Genomic DNA, 16321 nt, shown 5'->3' with positions numbered 1-16321 from the left:
AGAGGAAGAAGAAGAAGCTCTCTATTCAGTAACTGATGTGACAAAAAAGGAGAGAGTTAATGTAGTCTGACATTTAAAGGGAAGAAATGTGTGAAAAAGCATCTTTGAGTGTGACTCATCATTCACGATAATGTTAACATCTTCAGCGTGTGAACTACTTATTTCTCCAGAAACCTATGAAAAGCCGACATACAGTCCAAGACTGCAGCTAGAAAATTTTAGCAACGCACAGAGGCAAATATTGACTTGCAGCGTTTCTCTTTGTAAATCTTCACTTTCTCTCCCTCCTGGTCTCTGATCTCTGAACAGTAAATATGGCCTGATCCTCTGCCTGCAGCGGAGAGGATAACGTCTCCGTTATCAGCCCTGTGTCAACACATTATGTAAAAATGTCTCTGGAGAGGTCGCGGGTTAATACGCTGGTCATGGTCAGAAAAATGAGGGCTAGTACCCATAACATCTGTCTCAAAGTCTCTTCTTCATCCTCTATGTAGCCTCATCACAATTGTATTATTATGCTTGCCGATGTGGATCAAATATTTGGTCAAATATTGCTCTAAATTGATTTGAAGTTACTATATCAACTTGATTGATATAGTAACTCTTTTTTTGTATTTTTGTTTTATTTTAGTATTTCTACTGTTGCAACAATCTATCAGTTAATATACAGTATCAGCCTATTCTTGTAAAAAATGTCGGTAACACCTTAGATTAGGGTACACATATTCAACATTAATTAGTTGCTTATTAGCATGCAAATAAGTAACATATTGGCTCTTAATTAGTCATTATTAAGTAGTTATTAATACCTTATTCTGCATGGCCTAATTATACAACCAGTAAGACATTAACTAAGAGTTTTCCCTCAATAACCTCAGAATTATTGCTTATTAGTAGTAAGTAAAGAAGTTGTTGTATATGAGTTACGATCTTAATATGATTTACTTTGTATGGACTTTATAAGTCTCTACATAGCGGTGAACGAAACCCTGGAAACCAATCACTAATTAAGAGCCAAAATCTTACTTATTTGCATGCTATTAAGCAACTAATTAATGTTGAATATGTGTTCCCTAATATAAAGTGTTACCAAAATGTCCACAGATTCACTGGTTCTGGCATCTAAAATAAAATAAAAATACTGCTCTTCTCTTTCATATTATCATTGATTAAATATCCTAAAGTTTGAAACTGCTGATCAGACTTCTCTGTTCCTTTTTTGGACACTGTATAGACTAAACGTTAAACTACATTAGTGGATAAATAAAACAAATAGCTGATATATTACTGATAATGACCTTGATTAGTTGCAACCCTGATCTTTTGTATTTTTTTCATAGCTTATGTTATCTTTTCTGTTGTAATATTTATTTAACAAAACAGAAAAAAGTTTCTTTATAATCAAAATAATAATATATAATAAAATATTAAATTATTAGCAAATCAGTTGATTATTTTTCTGATTGACTGAAAATTGTTTAAATTGGTTTTAAATGTCTAAAAATAATCTTAAAGCATGCTAAGTGCATGAGAGAGGAAAAAAAGAAAAATGATCACATTTGAGAAGTTCAAATTGGATACGAATCATTTTTGCAATAATTTAATTAAAAAAATAATTGTATAAATTGCTATTGTTTGTGTTCTTCACTTGACAAGACATAAAACTACAAACCGCACTGATTCCTCACCGTAGTCTAATGCTGGGCTTACACCAAATGATTTCCACAGTCCCAGACTAAAACTGAAAGTCTTTAGTAAATCTAGGAGTTTTACTGGAGTCACGGTGCTCCCGTCATCTCCATGGTTAAGTTTAAGGTAGTAATCTGCTTCTTTTTTTTCATATCAGTCTTTTCCTAGTCTTGGGTTTGGATCATATCAAACGGGTTTGATATTATCTCAAGTCTCAGTGACGTATCACCAACCAATAGATGAGCGGGGGAAAGGTCCCCGGTTCCAGACCCAGTAAAACCACTTCCACAGGAAAAAGCAACATCACAATAATGCTAGTAAGCTCAGTCCTAATTACAAATATAGTGATGTCATATATTTAGATTTTTGTGGGCGCTGTTTCTTAGTAAAGAGAACAGTGAGGAGACCCAGTTAAAATGTATAAATAAATGTATGCATAAATAAGTAAAAAATTATCGATGATTAATGTATGATTAACTTAATGAAAGTTGATAGAGCTGATAAATATAATTATTCAATTAAAGACATTATAATTAAATAGGACATAAATGTATATCATGAATTAATTTCTAAATGTTCCATTCCTTTATTCTTCCTTATATCTATTTTTACTGTAAAATAGTCAACTTTCATGTCAGGAAAACAGAAACCCTTTTTCAGCTTTGTGAGGGGCATTTTGTGGGTCTTCTTCTTCTTGTTTTTTTTTTTTCAACACAAACAGCTGCACACACTAGAGCAGCTGGAGCCAAAAGCTGCTTCTCCTCCATTTAGTAAGTTTTTACTAAGGTGGAAATGGTGGAAATGGTAGGAAAAAAAATGCTAAAAGAATCTAGTTGTAGTCTTGTAAATAGTTACCCTGCAAGATTCACAGTCTGTCTAAAATCTCAGTCCGAGACTAAAAACTCTAAACACTTGTCTTCAGATGTGAGCAGGTGTGAGCTGATAGTTTTCCAGGAGTATTTTCCAAATCTTTTCAAAGTCTTCTGATGTCTCGGTAGAATTACCTGTATACTTTTGATTCCAGCTCTGCAGTAGTATTTCTTGATGTCCACGTCAATCTCTGTGTTCCCTACGAAACTGAGAGAAAGAAAAATACAATAAGAATATTAAAGTTGTAATGAAAGTGAGGTGAGAAATAAGAATGTGGGGAAAACGATACATTACTGAAACTAAAGAGAACTTCTGTTCCACAGGGACTTTAAATGAAAAGGCTGGTTTGCTGGCAGCCATTTGCTAAAACAGCTGGGTGCTGTAGTTTTTAAATTTATAAGTGTCCTTGGGTTTCTGGATTGTAAATAGTGCATTTGAGACTATTTGCACATCTTTCACTGCTTGTTATTGGGATCAAGTCATTGTTGGTTTTGGTCTTTTGGGGATTTTTTGACCATAATAATAACATGGAATTTCACCAGAATTATCCTTCAGAAACTACCAGTGATCAGTGGTAAAGTAGAGAGTTTGTGAGTGTGAGTGCGAGTCTGACTGTACCTGACCTGCAGGTCCATGATGACCTGCCTCTTATCCACATTCTCTGTGTAAACTTTCACCCCGTTCACTCTCAGTGGCTGCAGAAACACACAAAACAGGTAAAAGTGAGCAAATCTCTCTCAATTGTGTCCAGACTCTGGCCTTTCAGTTTGGCTGTCTGTTTATTACCTAAATACGATGCTCTGCTGTGGAATGCTAGCATAATCTGTCTCAGTATGTGGTTCAAGTCAGAAAAGACAAACAAAAGACAGCTTGGTACAAACAGAGGAGGAATGCTTTTCATAACAGAACACAGCTCGTATTAAAAAACAGATTTGCTGCTTTTGTTCTACTCTGATAAAATGGAGACTGAGCAGAAATTTCTGTTCATGGGAGTCATGAAAGCAACAAAGTAGACCAAAATAGAAACCCAGCGATAAAAACACCTACACTTTGACAGAAGCTCTGAGCAGCTGTATTAGAGATCCACACTGGTTATTTTGCATGTTTTTGTCCATCCAGTACAAATAAAACATCATTTTTAATACTTTTATAATGTAACACTGCAGTATTTCATATCTATTTGTGTATATTATATTGTTGCTTGCAAAATTGCTTTGACACAGAGATGTAATAGCATCAGCGGAGGGTTTAGATTGAACATATTTAAATATATCAATATCGCAGAAGAACATTTCATCATATGGAGGTAATTCCTTGTGGTCATATGCATTAAAAGTAGGTTGTGTTTACATGCAGGAGACAAGGCAACTCAAACTGATCAACCACCTATTAACAGTTTAATGCCAATTATTGTCATGAGTTCTCAACAATCTTAAAGATCCCAGAGAGGAGCCCAGACCAGAACAATCAATTACCCCCCAAAAATGTATTCTGAACATGGCAGTCAAGTCAACATACACATGAGGAAAAAACGGTCAAATTTCGCCCCGACACTGTTTTGCAGTATGTGCATATACTAGGCATTATGGTAAGAGTGGCAAGAACTGACATCAAAATAAAAACAACCATATGGTGAAAGGTGATTCAAGGCAATTTTACATTCATTCAATAAGTCGGTTGAGTAATAATAAATAAATAAAACCATAAATAATGAAAACTACTGCCTACAAATTGAAAAAGGTGACACTTAGACTGCACAAACAATAATTAAAATGTATGAATATAGAATACTTTTCCAAAGACCAATTTAGCTTTAAAATGACAGTACACAATGAAGAGGTATAAGTAGTCCGCTACGAAAACCTTATAACAGAATTAATCAATAGTTCAATACCCACAATTGTATGAGGTCATTAATGATTATGTTAAGTGTTATGTGGCTGAGAAGTGTATGTTTGTAGTTTATTTGTAATGTGGTTTTGTTATGTAAGAAAATGTCAATAAACATATTGTTTTAAAAAAGTACACACCTCAGAGTTTCACTCAGACAATATCAGGAAGTTCTGATGTGGAATTCCAAAATTCAAGTCCTTTAAAATATTGTTTATAAGCTGAGTTCCCTCTAAATTCAAGTTGATTTACTAGAATGATCCCACTGCTGTGATAATATGCATCAAAGGGTTAAATCAAACAGTTATTTTAAAGAAAACAGCATAGACTAAAAATATTGTTTATAGGGCAGGTATTATAATAAAACATTGCACAGCCCTAAGCACCAGTAACCTAATAGCACATAGGAGTAGTTTTATGTGATGATCTTTCTGTTTGTACTGTTTTTGTGCTGCAGTTTTGTTTGTTTTAGTTCAAGTTTAATCTCCTTTACAGATCAGATATTGGATGTATTAATATCATGTTGACAGTCTTGGTGTTTGTCATCTCGTCACCTTGTCGCCCATGTCGATCTTGGTGAAGCAGAAGGAGCTGAGATGAGGGTTGGCCCCCTTCACCGCCGGCTCGATGGTCTCCCTGAACAGCTTGTCCACAAACTGGCAGATGAACGGCCACATCTGCTTCACCGTCTGAGGGGAGAGAGAAACAGAGACAGAATTAGAATAAACCCCACATGTTGGATGCCAGACTGCAGCCAAGACCCCTTTTTGGATGCCACATTCTTGGAGGAATTCCTCTGTTTTCCTTTTTATTTGTGGGAAGAGATCTGGCTTCTCATTGTTTGGAGACACAGGAGATTTATGTGGCAATATATTAATGTGGTTTAAATGAGAAACAGTGCAGCGCTGTGTTGACTAACAAACAGAAGTCTGCAATACTAGACAATGTAAAACTGCTGCAAACTACAGATTTTAATCTATGTCCTGTGCATGAATAGTTTCACAGTAATACAAATAATGGGAATTATTCATTTATCTATTGGCACTGTGGGGACTTTGAGTTCACAGATTTTCTCTCCTCGCTTTATCTATCATCTGCAGCTCACTGACCCAGAAAAACCTTTGAAGATTTTTTTTTTATGGGCTGAGAGACGAGACGACATGAATGTGTGTTAGCGAACAGGCAGGAATGTGCTCAGGGCTGGAGGTTACCTGACATGCTCTTTGTGGGGTGTGGTCTCTGAGCTGGGAGACAAATTCTGAAAAACTGCTTTTGCTGCTTATGCACATACATTTTATGATACCCAAAAACATTTTAAGTCGGCCTGTAAACAACCATAAAAGACAAATGCAGCAGTAAAACCACTATGTGATGTTTAGATATTAAAAAGCTATTTTCTTCTTCATCAGCATCCATTAAATTCTTCCTGGAAGTCGACCTGAACGTTTACAGTAAGTGCTGCTCTCCCTCTTCTCTCCCTATACCTCTCTATCACTCTCTCCGCCTCCCTCTGTCTCTCTGCATCTCCAGGGAGGTGTTAGCACTGGGTCAGGGTCTAGCAGAGCTCCAGATTCAGATCCTATTTATATACTACCTGTGTGCGTCTGCTAACAGGCTTACAGCGCCTGACGTAGAGCAAACCAGTCGACGAGAGTTAAAGGAACACTTCTATCTTAACAATGACCATTTGTATATCAGATACTCACTGCACATTACTTTGAAGTCTTGAAGAAAACATGTTTTTTCTCACATGCTACAGAGGGCTGTGCGATTCAATGATATAGAGCAGGGATGGGTAACTTAAATGCTGGAGCCACAATTTTTCACGGACACTACCACAGGGCCACATATAAGACCGTGCACTTATCAGATATGATGAAACTGCAATTTTAAATTTTAAAAGTTTGTAGTGCAGTAACTTAACATATTTCATGCTCAAATGCATGTATAACAGTATAAATAGGAATACAAAAGGTTTGAAGCAAATAAAAAATAACCAGTTACTGTGATTTCTTTTTTTTCAGTGCAAGAACAGCAGACCAACATTAATTGCAAAAAGTAATTTTGTGCATTTTTACACTGCACTTTTAAGATTTCATGCTCAAATGCATGTAGTTGTACTGAGGGCCACTTCAAATGAGGGTGCGGGCTGTATGTGGCCCCCTGGCCTCCAGTTGCCCATCCCTGATATAGAGCGTCAAAACAACACAATAAACGATACAATAAAAATGTATATTGTAAATATTTTTCCAAATTGTTTCTATTGTGATGTCAAAAATAGCCAAAATGCATTGTGGAAATATTTGGATTATTTGGATGCTTTACATTCTGATTCTTGCACATGGGAGCAAAGCTGTAGCAAACCATAGAAGTTCTGTTTGATAAGTATACAAAAATATCCTTAGCCATCTGGTTATTTCATATGTTGAATTACTAGAAAAAGTGCTGTATTGTGATATAAATCTTTATCGAACTGTGAATTGACCTATAACTGGATAAAGGGTGTTGGCCATATTGCCCAGCCCTGCCTTCATAATAAATGGACGAACAGAAAATTGACAAAAATGTAGTAAATCATTGATTAATTAAAGTATATGGGAGCAAGGTTTAACAACTAGATTATAAACTATATCAAAACGTCTGTTTACAAACTAACTTAACTCTTTGGAAACATAATTCAAGTCTCATTAATCCAGTTGTATTCTTGCTACTTCACAAATGCATGCCTTTTCTCTGCAATCTTAATATTTGAAACCCTTCCATCACTAACACAGGCTTACCCAGGCACAAGGTGAGTCTGTGCCAGTTGGGATGAGTAGGATGAGATAAATCACATGTTATTGGGAAGTAAGCATACAGCTTGATAAATTAAGGTGGGATTAAACTGCACAAGTTGTGTGACAGTTTGCAACAGATGCTTTGATATTCAGTAGCTTTGTTAAAACTGGACATTTACTGCAGTTCAAGAACTTACAGCATTTTTGGCCATTTTTGGATTACTTGTTCACCATTGAGGCATGCATGGTCATATTAAGGGTTGAGTATGCCTATAATTGTGTGTGTGTGTGTGTGTGTGTGTGTGTGTGTGTGTGTGTACCTTGTTCAGCCACTCCACCCTCTCAACATCTGGATAGTGGACCTGAAATGAGAGACAGAAAGGGAAGAGTTACAAATGTGATTTATATTCATGATGAATTACAGATCAGGTCACCTAACAGATATATATATTTAAAAAAAAAAAAAAAAAACATTCTTATTCTTTTCTCTTCTTTTCTTCTTTATCATATAGCACTCCTTAGCAATGACAGTTAGCTCTTAAAGTTATGTACTTACTCGATTCCTATGGTCTATGTCTAGTACCATCAGGTTGAATGCACTTATTGTAAGTTGCTTTGGACAAAAGCGTCTGCTAAATGACATGTAATGTAATGTAATGTAATTACAGAACACATCCATGCCTGATTTCTTACGTCAAAAGGTCACATTTCTGTCGCTTTTCCTCCTGTGATTTACTTCATGCTCCTATGTGACTAAAGTTTTAAGGTGCTGCAGTCTGCAACAATTACTACAATCTACAATGCCAGATCATACAAGTAAAAACTGAAATCTATTTTTGTTTCATCCAGTTGCAGCTAATGCTTGGAAATTTGTGTTGAACTTGACTCAAATTTCCATACTTTCTCTTTCTACAAAACACAACCAAAAAAACAAATTGCCTCAAAATTCAAAAAGCAGTCAATGTGTTAAGATGTCATTGAGGATGAATTACAATGAAGGCTCAATGAGGACAGGCAACTGCACAGAGATAAGCAGGAAGATCATAAGTCTACGGTGGCCCTGAAGTGCAAACCACAATAGCAATTCATCACAACACGCCAGCAATTCACCACAATGGAAAGGGTATCAGGAGGAGGATCAGTGTCCAATATGTACCTACTAGGCACATATTGGACACTGATCCTCCTCCCGATTGGTTGCTGCCGTCAAGTGAGCCATCATTAGTCAAACCAGCCACCCCTATATAATGTTGTGCGCCTGTATTGTGATATTTATGGTAAATTCATTAAGACTGCTCAGAGCGAGGTGACATGAAGGATAAACACTTTACTGTCATTCTTTCTCACAGACAGTTTTCATTTATTCATTTTTAATATACTGTAATATTTTACTGTACAATCTATATCGAAAGGCATTTTATTTATTTTTTAAATCCACAGTAAGCAGTTCTGTGAATATCATGCAATTAATCTTCTTTCCATATTTACCTGGTATTCGGGCCTGGTTGTGTAACACTTTATTATGAAAACTGAAAACCGAACGTCGACACATCAACTATTATATTAAAAAATTAATTAAATGAAAACTGTCTGTTTCCAATCAATAATTCCACGTCTAATAAATTCTGGAGGACCTCCGGTATCTTCTCACAAACTTACAGAGCGTTTCATTGTGGAATATCAGAATAAAATTTATTGTATTATGAATTTCGCCGACGCAACAAATTAATTTTCGACGTGGCGCAATTTGATTATTTCACGTGATGTGTTCATGTAAAGTTAATTTACTATTACTATTAATACCACAATCCAGGCGCACCACACATATAGGGGTGGCTGGTTTGACTAATGACAGCTCACTTGACTGCAGCAACCAATTAGGAGGAGGATCAGTGTCCAATATGTACCTACCCTTTACGTTGTGATGAATTGCTGGTGCATTGTGTGAATTGCTGGCATGTTGTGTGAATTACTGGCATGTTGTGTAAATTGCTGGAGTGTTGTGTGAATTGCTTGTGCGTTGTGTGAATTGCTGGTGCGTTGTGTGAATTGCTGGTGCGTTGTGTGAATTGCTGGTGCGTTGTGTGAATTGCTGGTGCGTTGTGTGAATTGCTGTTGTGTTGTGTGAATTGCTGGCGTGGTTTGTACTTCAGGGCCACCGTATAAGTCAGAGCCACAGCCTCTCAGAAAAAATATGATCAGAAAAAGTACATTTGTCCCTGGAATCACTATATAGCATAACTATCCTTTATTGAAATGGCATGCCAGTTGCAAGTTTGTTATATACACCTAAAATAAATGCTACAAATGCACAGAAAACATAATTATAATGTCACATTCCTACCCATTTATATCACTGAGGATAGATTCAGTTTTACTGCAGAGTACAGGTGAACATTTCTGATACGAAAACCAAATGAGAAAACTAAAAATACACCAAACCGTGTGCATGTAATTATTCAGCAAACTGCAGGTTTGTGAGTTTGTATGCCAGCCTTCTGTGTAAATCCTAATTAGCACAGATAAACACTCCTCTTTGTTTTGACACAGTATTATGTATCTTGCTCTTTCTGCCCTGTCCATGCCAGTTCTGTTTGGCAGAGCAGCACTGAAACAGTGTCTGTTGCAGCCTGTAGAAGCCTGCACACACGCTGGAAGACTCTTGGCTTCCCTGGTGACAACTAAAATTTGGAGATTACTAAGCGGAAATTTCAGGAAAAGATTGGCCTATTTTATTTCATATGCTATTTTTATTTAAGATATTTTTTATTTAAATGTGCACGTTATGGAGCTTTGATTGTTTTTAAAAAGGTACTCCTGTTGTTATACAGTATTTATCTTCACTTAAAACATTTCAATAAAATTACTTGTGACATGTCATATTTGGCTTTGAATTTTTTTTATGATATTATGTTTTTATTTGTATACATACATATTTTATTTTGTGCGGGCAGTACATTTTATTTATCTTATTTTATCTTATTGTATTTTACTGTTCTATTGTTTATTTCATCTCTTTGTATTGTGTATCTATTTATTGTTGTGCAGCACTTTGGAAACCTTGTGTTTGCCAATATTGTGCTTTATAAATAAAGTGGATTGGACTGGATTGACTTTGACTGAACATTTGCTCTCACTTTGCAATAAAAATATCAGGATATATATCGTATAGCGATATTCAGCCTAAATATATCAGGATATGACTTTTGGTCCATATCGCCCAGCCCTACTAGAGACTTCAGAATTGAATTATCATTTACAGTTCAGAGTGGTATTTTCACGATTTCGATTTTGCACCAAGCCATCCAATCCATATTGCATTGCATATCGGATACAGTGGTTCTCTGCGTTACTTGCTCACACATCTGACTACCTAAGAGGACAGATTCTACAGAGCTGCAGTGGGATACAATCTGACAGCGTGTCAGTGCAGCTGCATCAGAGCTGCTGTAGAGGACTGGGAGTCGACTGTGACAGAGCCGTTACATAACCAAAAAAACTGGAGCCCACGGCAGAAACACATAAACCCTGATAGAGTTTATGTGTGTAGCACCATGAACACAATGCATGTGAGCAGAGGGGGAGTTCCAGGAAGGTTTTAGTCCCTAAATACATAAATAAGTAAATAGTTTGTGTATGAGTGCTTTATCTTTTCACTCTTTGAATTCAGTGAGACAAAAACAACCATGATGTTTCTTCAAGTTATCACAAATTAATTGTAATAACCATTACAATGTCTGTATCATCTCTTACACAACAAGAAAAAGAAGCATATTCAATTAATGAAAATAAAGTAAGAACTGTGTTTTGCATGTAAATCTATAAATGCATGTACTTGTGTACATGTATTAAAAGTACACTAAATTCACCTTTTTTTATTCACCGTTTTAAAGTACAGTCCCATGAATACACTTTTATTGGATCAATTCAAGTTTATAAGTACAGTGAGTCGAAATATAACTTTTAAGGCATGATTGGTGATTGTAATGTAAAAACAAAAAGCGCACCACCAAGAGCCCTTCATCAAACTTCAAAACACATGATTGGAAACTTCCTTTTAGGGTTGTCAAAAGTATCAATACTGTATTGAGTATGGATACTTTTGACAACCCTAAAACGTTGTATCTGGATACGATACTCAAATTTAAAAAGTATCGAGAATCAGTATTTGCATTACCTCTTTTATTATAAATATTAAACCTGTGGTTCCGTTAATTTTTACATGTTGCATTTTTCTTTTTCTTTTCTTAATAAAAATATTTCTGTTAAATTTGGGGGTCTTTGCTTTTATCCTTGTGGTATCGAAAATGGTATCAAGTATTGAATATTTTCCTGAGTAATGGTATCGAGTTGAAAATTTTAGTATCGTGACAAACCTACTTCCTTTACTTCTTTACTGCAGATATATCCATATTGGTGTATCATTGGGCTGATAAATAACAAGAAACTGCACTGCCATGGTTACCTCCCGTATAGATTTCTGTTATTCCCTCCTTTCTGGTCTACCTCTCAAGCTTCTCCATAAACTCCAACTGGTCCAGAACTCAGCTGTCTGGATCATCACCAGAACCTCCTCCTAGCTGTTAAATACTGCATGGATTTCAAGATACTTCTCAATTTCAAAACTCTTCATCACCTCGCACCTCCGTACCTTTCTGATCTCCTTCACGCCTACACACCCTCCAGGACCCTTCGATCCTCCTCCTCCCTGCTCCTCACTACTCCTCCTGCCCGGCTCTCTTCAATGGGGTCCAGAGCTTTGAGCCGTGCAGCCCCCTATCTCTGGAACTCTCTCCCACAAAGTACCTCTCTCTCCACCTTCAAATCACAGCTCAAGACTCACTTGTTTAGATCAGACTTTACTGTTTGACCTTGTTTGTTGTTTTTATGTAGTTGTTTCTTTTTCTGTAGCTGATTGTGTTCTTGTTTTTATCTAGTGTTTCTTGCTGTGTTTGTAAGGTGCCCTTAAGTGACGTGAAAGGCGCCCATAAATGAAGTGTATTATTATTATTATCATTATCATTATTATTATTATTAGTAGTAGTAGTACTATTAGTATTATTACCACATAAATGCAAACATATATCTGAGGTGATATAGAAACATTTTTATTATCAATATGTTTAGAGAGCGCCGACAGGTTTATCTGTCAACTGTGAAATGTCTCCCTCAGTATGACAGGGATTCTTATCAAAGAAGGCAATATTGGTAGATATATTGCATTTATATTGATATTTGTACATTAGATGTTGACTCAAAGTTAAAATTGTAACATAATATACTGTGATAATGTGAAAGCATTTTGTTATAACACACACAAAGATTTAATGGTTACCATTAAAAACGGAGCAAATTTTGTTTGTTTGTTTTTTTCATGGACACATGACACATACTGATTTATTGCTCCCAGTATTTCTCTGAGCATGCCTAACATGTTTCTCTTTAACTTCAACTTTTGTTTCGATGGATATGTAGTTTGTAACAAGGATGAACAAGCCAAAACAACAACAAATAAAAGATTGTAGTAAATAGGGCTGGGCGATACATTGATATAAAAAATATCTCGATATATTTTTAAAAGTGATATAGAATTAGACCATATGGCATATATAGATATTGGTTAAATATAGTCCAACTGTGATCCTTGCTCCAGGCAAGCTACTTTATAAATTTATAAAGGCTGCCCTTAATAGGGTTTGCCATATTTAGTTCTTTTGTAATGTTCGTTATTCTTTTCTCATATAAATATATTTATTTCAGAAAAAGAATTTGATTCATAGGCTCTTTTTATTTAAGATATTTTTTTATTTAAATGTGCACTTTATGGAAATTTTATTTTAAAAAAGGGTACACCTGTTGTCATACAGTATTTATGGTCACTTCAATAAACGGTTTCAATAAAACTACTTGTGATATGTCATATTTCACTTTGACTAACATTTGCTCTCACTTCCCGACAAAAATATTGCGATATATATCAATTGCAATTTCAACTGCTGTTTGAATAATTTCTAGTGAGAAACCATTTCTTTGTCATACAGACGGCACATGCCGCATGATGAGCAATTTGAGTGTAAAGATGGAGTGGAACCAAGCATGTAAACACTAATGTTGGTTGTCTGTGTTGTTTTTACGCCGTGAACACTTCATGTTTTTTCAAGGTTGAACAAAGTGCAGCTGTGCCAGATGTGGCTATGATCCATCCTTTGGTCGGTACCTACACTAATCACAGCTACACCAGCTGCATCTGCTGCAAACTCAAAACAAAGCAAAGGAGCTGAAGCAGTGGAGGAAAGAATGACTCATCTGTACAATAAAACAGGCAGCTGCAGAACAACAGTTTCTCCTCTCTCAGGGTCCACCACAGAGACAGAGAGAGCAAGACTGAAAAAGTATATGGGAAAAAATAATGGAAAGGAAGTGCAGTTAAAACTCAGAGCATATGACAGTCATTCACATGATGTAAACAGGAAACAACACCCACGACTAATGAAGAAACTATGACTCAGTTAGAGACAACACTGGGGATAAATCACAAAATGTGTGATGGGAAATAAAGCCGACGCAGCGATAATACAAGGAGAAACAGAGGGGTGAACAAAACTGTGGTTTAAAAATTAATTTATATTTCTTTTACAGTTTTCAATGATGCAAAACCTTCTGTAGCCCACAGAGTGACAAAGCAAGGAAACTGATTCATTTCCTCAAAAAAACTGGGGACATTTCTCTCTTTTTAGAGCAACAATGGCACTGCAGTGTTTCACGGTGACGAAGGACAAAGGTTTGTTCAGGTCATTCATCCTGTACATGTGCTCTTAGCAGAGAATCTGAAAGCTTTTAGCTCTGATTGCACTGGAGGAACAGCTCCACCATCCACAAGATTTCCTTCAAATCCCAACCAACGGCTCACAGTGTAAAACTACAGCATCGATGCGTTGAGACACTGAAGAATCATCTCAGTCTAGGGTGGCTTTTAAATGCCCTGTCCGGCTGCAGGCGCAGCCTTAATCCGGACACTCATTTGTCCTCCTTTTAAGAAAATAACAAAAAAGGTCTGCCTTTTGTCACGTTACCTTGGTAGTGTAATACTTATTGGCTAAAAATCTGTGTCAAAAAATCTGTGTCAAAATAAGGATTTTGTTGGTTCCATTAACACATCGCTAATTTGAATATTCAAATGAGCCATCTGAAAGTCTGAAAATGGCAAACGAAAGATCTCCTTTAACCCGGAATGGGCAAGAGAACACAGGTTTGTTACAAAAAGTAAGAGGGATGAGTTTCATTATTTTTGTACATTATGTGGAAGCGATGTAGAGGTGAGCAGCAAAGGCGAAGCAGCTATCGAGAGACATGCTAGCACTTACAAGCATCAAGCTAATCGGGGTACAACTCTGCTCAAAACCGGATCATGCCAAACAAATATCTGCTTGTGTGTCCCTGTGTATGCAAAGTGTCCTCCTTTTTGATGTGAAATGGCCACCCTATCTCAGTCTTAAAATTATTGTAACACTAACTAGTTCAAGGCAAGATGCTACACCTAGTATCTCACATTTATTTTATGGCGTAAAAGCAAAAGATGCTTGATACAAATATACAAACATCAAGGACAAAAACATTCGGCCTGCTAATAACTAGCAAGCACTGGGAGCCTGAGTTAGCATGCTATAAGCTAACAGAGCTAATGCAGCTAAGGTATATTACAGGTTTTGTCCATATGTATATTTTACACTTGTGTATAATGTTCCGAATCAGCTATTTAATCATCTAATTGAAGTCTTTCTTTCCTTCAGTAATGTCCACTTTACAGAGATCAAATCAGTATAAGTCAGACACCAGATGTGTTATTTACATGTGAAATAGTTTTTGCACCAAAATTAGAAGAATAAAATGATTTAAACTTCCATTTAGTCAATGTCTCCACTAGGGCTGGGCGATATGGTCCAAAAGTCATATCCCGATATATTTAGGCTGAATATCGATTTAAAATATATATCCAGATATTTTTATCGCAAAGTGAGAGCAAATGTTCAGTCAAAGCCAAATATGACATGTCACAAGTAGTTTTAATGAAACCAATTATTTAAGTGAACATAAATACTGTATAACAGGTGTACCTTTTTTTAAAAAAAAATCAAAGCTCCATAAAGTGCACATTTAAATAAAAAAATATCTTAAATAAAAATAGCCTATGAAATTAAATAGGCCAATGTTTTTCTGAAATAAATATATTTATATGAGAAAGGAATAAAGAACATTACAAAAGAAATAAATATGACAAACTCTAGTAAGGGTGTAACTATATCGATATATGCGATATGGTCTAATTCCATATCACATTTAAAAATATATCAATATATCTTTTATATCGATATATCGCCCAGCCCTAGTCTCCACAGTGTTGTGTGGCAATACTGCAAGATCTTGCATCAGTGACCTTCGATCATTATTGAACCACGACGGTGCAACTGGGCTCTAAATACTGAGTTAGTGCATTTTTCTGTGGGCCGTCTGCAGTCTGCACAGTGGTTAGATTAGAGAGATTTAAACTGGAAATTCTCAGTCCACAGTATGTAAAACTGTGCTGAATAGTTCAAGCATCGAAGCTTTATTCATAATGTTGACATTCGATTCTAAATCAAGATTTGAATGGTGTGCAGCCTTTTTTTGCATGTCTATTGATTCTGTTTTAAGCCAGTATTTCTGCACAGCTGCAGATAAAGATAAAGATTATAATGCACTATTATATTATCAGTATTATGCTATTTGTAGAATTATATTACAGTGGTGGATGTGTAGGATTGTTACTGAATAGTTCGCTCTGCCTCACTTCCTGACTCTAGTAGACTGCGCTGGGAGAAGTGCAGAGAGCAGAGAGCTGCAGCAACTCCAATTCACCCAGCACAAACCCCAGGACCAAGGGGTCTGATCCCAGACCGCCCTGACTCCATGTCAGATCAGCTATGAGAGCTTTTTTATCATGCTTGAACACACCTCACAGCTGAAACTCTGGAAATATGAAAAGCATTTGAAGCTTAATTCAAAAACCTCAATAAAAGCTTTGAATTAAAAAAATAGTACAAACCTAATAGTATGTT

General features: G+C 36.1%; 1 protein-coding gene across 3 annotated transcripts in view; it reads right to left on the bottom strand.

Moving 5' to 3' along the window:
* Window positions 1-16321, bottom strand: part of LOC131980958 (extended synaptotagmin-2-A-like) — a 92827-nt gene that overhangs the window by 59837 nt on the left and 16669 nt on the right. For all 3 annotated transcript variants that reach the window (XM_059345254.1, XM_059345255.1, XM_059345256.1), the window contains exons 3-6: window positions 7547-7588; window positions 5004-5138; window positions 3178-3254; window positions 2694-2766 (exon numbers count right to left, since the gene is read on the bottom strand). In XM_059345254.1, coding sequence (XP_059201237.1) covers window positions 2694-2766; window positions 3178-3254; window positions 5004-5138; window positions 7547-7588 — 327 coding nt within the window. The remainder of the gene's footprint in view (window positions 1-2693; window positions 2767-3177; window positions 3255-5003; window positions 5139-7546; window positions 7589-16321) is intronic.

This window comes from Centropristis striata, chromosome 11, assembly GCF_030273125.1.
Source record: "Centropristis striata isolate RG_2023a ecotype Rhode Island chromosome 11, C.striata_1.0, whole genome shotgun sequence".
Taxonomy (NCBI): domain Eukaryota; kingdom Metazoa; phylum Chordata; class Actinopteri; order Perciformes; family Serranidae; genus Centropristis; species Centropristis striata.
The sequence above is the reverse complement of the archived record's forward strand: the minus strand, read 5'-3'. Positions and strand labels throughout refer to the sequence as shown.